The sequence below is a fragment of the Nesoenas mayeri genome (assembly GCF_963082525.1).
Source record: "Nesoenas mayeri genome assembly, chromosome: Z".
Lineage (NCBI taxonomy): Eukaryota > Metazoa > Chordata > Aves > Columbiformes > Columbidae > Nesoenas > Nesoenas mayeri.
Window position 1 is genome coordinate 67057593 of NC_137542.1, and position 7644 is coordinate 67065236.

At 46.5% G+C, this 7644-nt stretch overlaps 1 protein-coding gene across 1 annotated transcript; it reads right to left on the reverse strand.

Moving 5' to 3' along the window:
* Nucleotides 1–207: 207 nt before the first annotated feature.
* PMAIP1 (phorbol-12-myristate-13-acetate-induced protein 1) lies at nt 208–3581 on the reverse strand. Its single transcript, XM_080362902.1, has 2 exons — nt 3281–3581; nt 208–2991 (listed from the first exon to the last, which is right to left on the reverse strand). The coding sequence occupies exons 1-2, from the start codon at nt 3330–3332 to the stop codon at nt 2879–2881; spliced, it is 165 nt and encodes a 54-aa protein (XP_080219028.1). The 5' UTR covers nt 3333–3581; the 3' UTR covers nt 208–2878.
* Between the last annotated feature and the right edge of the window lie 4063 nt (nt 3582–7644).

Consider the following 7644-nt stretch of genomic DNA (forward strand, 5'->3'; position numbering starts at 1 on the left):
GTTATGTCTTGTTCCTCATAAAGGCAAAAGTAAAAGCCTAAAGTAAAAGCATACATACTGGCAGTCTGCTGTTGCCCTAGTGTGTGCCTGCTGACTTGGAAGTATTGAAGGAATTTGTATAATAGCATCACACATTCAGGATCCACAAAAAAACCCTGAGTTATAACAACAATGACTCATTTTTCTTGCAAATGTTTTGTATTTATTATCTCAGCATGAATTCAAGACATACATGCAAAGGGCATACAGCCAAACATCTGGCCTGTATCCAGAATAAGCTTTGAGAAAAACAAATTCATGTTGATACAGTCATATAGCAGATCCTTTGCAGAAGTAACAAAAAGGTCTCCTAGGGAGGATGGCAGCAAGTGCTTGCTCATACACCGGCACTGATTGCTTGGATACAAGTCCTTTTCCTGAGATCACGGTGAATACTAGCACTCCTGGCAAAGCTCAGAGAAACACAGAAACATTTCATGGAAAGCAAATAGTCTTTGCAGATCTAGACAGAAAAATACTATGCTAATACTTAACTCAGATATCCCCATAACAATGCATTTTTTTCATAACATTAATGTGTGCTACAGTGTAAAGAACTGGACAGGCTTTATGAAGCCCACACCTTGTTTCCTATTGCATATTGCACATAGCAGCATATATGAAGCAGAACACTTTTATTCAAATACATTTCAGCTACTAATGTGAATACTAATGCCAAATTTTCCTGAGAGTCACAGACAGGCACAATCATTGTTTAGTGTCCTTGGTAAAGACTCCAAGACTCCACCAAGTCCAAGACATACAGTGGGAGCCCTTCTGTTGAAGTGAGGGTTGTCTTTGAAGAACAGCTTTGACAAATTGGATGTGGTGCTAGCGTGGGAGCTTGTATGTATCCAGACAGAAACGTTTTGCATTTACTTTTTAATACGTGAAAAACTGACCTCTGTACATGCTGGCAAAACACATTACTTTGTAGTACTAAGACGAATACCAACAATTTTTGAAACATGTTCTCCCTGAAAAGTTATTAGTTGGCTTAGAGGAGGAGAGAACTGTGCTCAAGTCAATGGCAAAGCTCCCGGTAACGCCACTGTGACAAGGTTAAGACCTCCACATCTTAACCTTGGCAAAGTCAGTCAGCTTCTGCATAGTGAAATCAGTGACAACAAGTAACAGTCATACACAGCTGGCTGTGACAGAGTGACCAGAGCTATGTAACGACAATTTTGCAAAGCCAGAAGTAGAAGAGCTAACAAAAGTATTAATTATAAATAAAAATAAGGCAGGAAAAACATAATTTGAACAGATGCAGAATTCAGAAAATGAAACTATACAACCTTATACAATGCGAATTAACTTACATACAAGGTCAGTTAATAGAAGAAATCCTGACCGTCAGCCTGAGAGGTAGCTACAAAACAAGGTCAGCTTCAGCAGTTTCCTTGCTAGCTTACACTCAAGAAAAAAATACTGTTTAGGGCTGACATGAATTGACCAGCAAAGTTACTGTTTGCCTTCATGGTGGTCAACATGCTTAATTCAGCTCCTCTGAAGCCAGCCAAGGGCAATAACCCCTCAGTGAGACAGGCACAATGCATCACCATCCACTGGATGTGCTACAGCGGCTTCATCATGCAGAACTGAAATAAAGGTGCCATGAAATGAATAGAAATCAAGTGCAAGGGAAGCACCTTCATTTATAAGCACTGGTAAACATTCAGAAATCCAAGGCTACTTTTCTGTCTGGACTGTAACATTCAATTTTATTGATATTATTTCTTCAAAGAGAGGTAGTTGCTTTCTTTGAATAAATAACATTCTCAAGAAAACCTGAGATTCAACTTCAAGATCTACTTCTATTGAAGAGCTATTTTATTAATTATAAAGACACTGCAGTATTGTACTGTTCTTGAGAAATTCTTCGTGATGTCAAAAGAATCCTTCTACCAAACACACATACCTCAATATCTGCATTTGTTTAATATATATTCATATATATGTCTTATATAATGATATACTAAAGTATGCTTCCCTCTGTGCTGCCTGAAGTATTTCCTTATCAGAAAACATTATGCTTTCTTCTAGTTAATATAATGTATTTTTATGTCATATTTTGAACATTTTTTCACTTTTTTAGTCTAGCAAGCACCATTCAATTAATAGTTCTGTGAAGTACTCATTTCATACACATAGGGAGCACACATTTATATTTTTATATATCTAATATGTATATGCAAATATATACCTATATAATATAAACTAGAACTATGCAACATTGTATTAATTCATAAAATTTTAAGTTTTAGTCCTATGACAAATAACCATTCAATAAAGATAGTGCTTTAATTAACAAATTAAATAATCCCACCACCAAATCCCTATCCAGCAAAATCCATGCTTTAGAAAACTAGAGAAGTCAGAAACTGAGTGACTGGCTTTTGTCCTGTGATGTGCAAGATAGACGATCCCAGGTTCCAATATATTGCCTTTTTTTGGCTTCTTCCCGAAGATGGTCCAAGCTCCTCGGTGAAGTGTAGCTGTGGCCCAGGAGGACCAGAGGGTGACTGGGGAAACAGGGCAGCTGGAAGTCTTCCCAGACCAGGCCGAAGGGCAAGTTCCTTCTTGCCCCAAATCTCTCCATCGCATGGCGAGGTGCTCTGCCCATCGCTTTTTTTTTCCACCTGGCATTCATACACCAGTATTACTGTAAGATTCTTCAAAGAAACGGTGTTGCAGCAGCTGTTCTTCAGCAGCCACACACAGCAAGTACAACACAAAGATCTTTCTTCATCTCGTGGTCTCAGTGAAATCTCTTGTTCCAAATCCACAAAGCCAAGGTCCTTCCCTGCTTCTCAGCCCAGCCGTGTCCGGGAACCGCTCACGTTTCCGGGAAGAACAGCTTGGCGAGGAAGTTCAGGATCCTCTGCCGCAGGTCCCACTTGTCGCCGATCCTGCGCAGCTGCAGGGCACACTCCACCGCCACCTCCCGCTCTGTAAGGACACAAGCGCGGCCGTCAGCCACCCGCACCACCAACCCATCCACATTTATATCTAATTACCATGAGATCTTGGCAGTATCGTAAATTTCTGACAATTTATTTCTTTCCTCTCAGTATTAAACTCATGCCCTCTCTACGATCTCCCGGCGATACCCTCCCCGCGTTCACACGGGCGGCCGCAGCCGCATCCCGCGGCGCCGCGGGCGCTGCCCCCGCTCCGGGTGCTGGAGAAGCGTGTCCCCCCGCAGACCCCGCACCCCGCTCCCTTCACCCTCCGGTACCTGCGGGAGCGGCGGGCGGCGCGGGCTTGCGCAGGTTTCTCCCGGGCATCATCGCGTCGTCTGTGGACGGTACAGCGGGACACTGCGCGGGCCGGCGGCAGCAACGAAATGCGGGCGGCCGGGGCGGAGCGAGGCCCTAAGAGCGGCAGCTCGGCGGGGTTTTCCCCGCGCTGTGACGTGAGAAACCGGGCGGGAATCCCGCCCCCACGCCGGGCGGACAGGCGGCGGCGTGCCGGAGCGCGTCCCGGGCCGTGGGCGCCGGGGTCAGCGCCTCACCGGCGGGAGAGAAAGGAATGGCGGGATGGGGTGTGCTGGAACAGGAGGAGATGGAGGGATAGGGTGTGGGGTGGGTGTGTAGTGAGCCAGGAGAGGTGGATGGATGGGGACGGTGTCTTCAGGGCAAGAAGAAGCAAAAGCATAGGAGGTTCCATCAGAATATGAGGAGAAACTTCTTTACTTTGAGGGTGACAGAGCACTGGAACAGGCTGCCCAGAGAGGTTGTGGAGTCTCCTTCTCTGGAGACATTAAACACCCACCTGTACGCACTACTGTGCGATCTGCTCTGGTGAACCTGCTTTAGCAGGTGAACTGGACTAGATGATCTCCAGAGGTCCCTTCCACCCCCAGCCATTGTGTGACTCTGTGAAGGGTGGGGTGTGCTTGCACTAGACAAGGAGAGATGGGAGGGTGGGCTGTGCTTGTGGTGGTCCAGGAGAGATGGGTGGGGTTGTGCTTGCACTGAGGAAGAGGAGGTGGGAGGATGGGGTGTGCTTGGACAAGCAAAAGCGAGGTATGGGGTGTGCTTGTGGTGGGCAAGAAGACGTGGAGGGATGGGTCTGCTTGCTGTCAGTCAAGAGATGCTCTTGACACAGTGCTGTTATTATTCAAGGTGATGCTGACCTTGGCCTCAGACAAGCCACAGAGCACCCGGCTAGCCTGTGTCATGTGCAGTTTACAACCTGGGGCTCCCTTCCGCTGCTGAATCCTCCCCGTGGCAGCTCAATGCCCGCACAGTGTGTCACTGGCTTACATGTGCTGGGGCACGCTTACCTGTACTTGCTGTAATATTAGATCATGTTTTTCACAAGAAAAAAAAAGATCTGGAATTATAAATTCCTTTGTAACTTCATGATTGTTGCACAGCACTGGGAGAGCTACCAGTGATATGTGGGTAACTTGTCAGCCTTCCATCTCTCAGGGACCTGGTGTGTGGTGGCACACTTTGTTTTCAGGCAGAACTGAAAACAGTTTCACATAAAGCAAGCACATATAAGCCAGACATAACAAAGAACTGATTTGCGGCTAAAAGCCATTAAATGCTCTCCAAAATGCAGCTTCGAGAAGGAAAAGATCTCATGTTGTAATACAGAAACACAGGGGGCTGTCTAGAATCTCCTTTCCGTGGAACAGGAGCACCTGAAGTCAAGTGTCTAGAAATACTGATTGCTTGGAAGTCTATTAGAAGAGAAAATGCTGGCCAGCTCAGCTCAGAAACCCTTTCCCTTGCATATTCCTGGAAGTGATGGCACATCTTGTGTAGGAAAACTCAGCCCCGTTGGTGCCTGACAGAAGACAGTGGACAGAGTGGTGGCAGAATGCTGGCATGTGGGAGAGGCAGCCGTGCTGGCTCACGGACAGGGCATTTCTCAGGGTGAGGTGTTTGGGTGAAGGCTATAGCTGGATGGAGGTTTTGGCTGTCACTGAGATGGTGGCTAGGCACTGGCTCTGGTGACATCCCACAGTGCACTCTGACAGGTTGTGACCTGGTGACAGAGCAGCTTAGGTTGGCCACAGAAGAACTTCTAATGTTTTTGAGAAAGTGTTGCCTTAATCTCTTGTCCTGTGGTATATAACCTGTGTGACACATAGGCTTATTTGCTTGATTGGAGATGTTTTTGGGTTTTTTTCAGCTGAGCACTCCTGTTTTTAATTCAGCCCTGCTCAGGAAGGGCTGCCCTTTGACCCCATCATTCCTGTTAGAATATAAACTATTCCTTCAAAACAAGTTTGTTGGGTTTTCGATGGTGAGAAGGCAGATAAACAGCTGAGGAGTGTGTCAGGCTGCATGACGTGTCACCTGTCGCAGTGGAGGTGCTGTGATCTGCAGTGTGTGATGCTCGGGACTGCATCTCACCGCCATAGCCTGCTGATTGTTCCATAAATCACAGTAGACATTCCATGATGCCATCATCGGGGACGGGGCCGCTTACTGAGACCCCCCCACACCCCCAGTGCTCTCAGTGCTCAGTAGTCCCAAATTACAGGGAAAGTACTCATAAGCTTTTGTGCAGGGAAGAGGACACATGGGTCCCTTGCACTGCTGGGTACATGTGTGTTATTTTGCTCATTTATTTTGTTCATTTCAGCAAAGCCAGGAATGATCTGGTGCTTGTTCTTTGTGAATTTGGAGATGGATCTCATACTTGGGCAAATTATTTATGCAACTAGTCCTCCAGTGAGGCCCGAAGCAAATGAACCTCGATCCTGTCCTGCTTAGCAACACCTCCTCACCCAAAAGGGGGATGATCTTTAAAGGCAACTTCTCCCTGTATCTCTGCAGCAACAAGAAGAAATGGGTCCTTCTTTTGGGCATATGTGGGAGAGAAGATGCTTTCCTATCAAGGGTAGCTGTGCACAAACCAGTGTGATAGTAGAGTCGCAGGCATTCATTTATTTTCTTTGTTTTAGTTCAAAGTGCTAGCTGGACTGTAGTGTACAAAATGGGTTAATATACCCATCTGTGAGGCCAAGTATCTGAAGCGCTCATCTCGCCCATGTCTGCAGTCAGAGCCAGGTATTCAGGTGCAGTGGTGTAAGTCAGGAAGCCCCACTGTTTAGAGGGGACCTGACTTGTGCCAGCTCTGGATCTGTCCCACCTCCCCACAAGGTTTTACTGGTGTGTGTGCCTTGCTGGTGTGTGACAAATCACAGTTCGTTATGGGGGGAGCAGCACGTGGTGGGACCGCTGCCAGTTTTAGGATTGCACAACATGGACAGAGCAAAAAAAAAAGTCCGTTGTGGTTTCCAGCCCCTAGTAAGCTCTGACGTTTTTTGTTTCAGTTCCCCTAAATAAAGCGGTGTAGCTGTGGGAAGCACAGGCCTCTGGGAAGCTGTTCTATCAGAGCAGCCACAAAAGCTGTTTCTTGCCATGGGTCCACTGAGCAGGACCACAGGTCTCCAGGTGGGCGCAGCCGCAGCTGGGGAGCGGAGCAACAGCTCAAAGAGCACAAGCCTCCCAGAGCACTCTTCCAGTTTATTTGTGCTTAACATAATTTTAAATTAGTACAATTACACAGCTGAGAAGAGGCAATCACCTTGAGATAGCATGTCCCAAGCTTCGCCAGTGTCTGGGTGATGTGGTCTAACCAGGAATAAGTTATTGAAAGCCAGCACATGATGGACTCTCAGTATGAGTAACACCCGCAGGCGGACTTGCTGAAAGGAAAATGAATGTTGCAGAAACGAAATCAAGAGTAAGAGAGAAAGGAAACTAGCTGGTTTTTTTTTTCCCCTTTGAACTTAGTTATTTGTGCTGAATCAGCTTCAAGCTGTTTCTCTGCCTCCCTATAAGATCTTAAATAAATCTCTTGGCTGTTGGCATTCATTTTCTCGTCTTCCTAAGGCTGCCTGGTGTCGACAGCTCTGTGTTAACTGAGCAGCTGCCTGTTTCTTGCTTCCCACTTTCCCGTTTCTGCAGACCGCAGAGCCGGCAGTTCCTGTTGATCCTCGCGGGTCCCAGCACCCGAACAGGAAACTTGGCTCTATTGTCAGGAGCACGAACCAAAGGTCATTTCGGGAAAGCGCGGCAGGGTGTGGTCCCGCCGAGCGAGGGTGACGATGGCCTTGGCGGGCTTCTTTTTTTTTTTTTTACATTTCTTAAAACATTCTCCCTTGTTTGCTCTTCTCTGGCATATTTTCTCCAGGGACTTATTCTCTCACCATCACAACTAAAGCTTCATAAATCCTCAAGCCTTTGTAAGCATCAAACAACCTCACTTTTCATGGAAACAGCTTTGTTCTGTGTTAGTTGTTTTCTGGTGGCAACTGCAGCAAAGATTCATCCTCCAGCTGTTGCTGCTGCGCTGCCGGCATCTCCGCTATGGTGAGGGAAGAGATTAATGCAGATTTAAATAGTTAAGTGAAATACTCCAGCTAATTTGACTTTGAGTTACTGGTGTGATCCAGCACCAGACAGGAGAAGAAACCAAGGAGACCTGTCTGCCTGCTGCTCAGATGTACCCCCGATTGCACAGGTCTTATCTGCTGTTTAAATATTACCTAAGAGCCCTACCACTAATTCTCAGACTCTCCCTAATGCTGTTCGCTCTCACCTGCTTACCTTGTGTTAAGTGAAAGCTTAAACA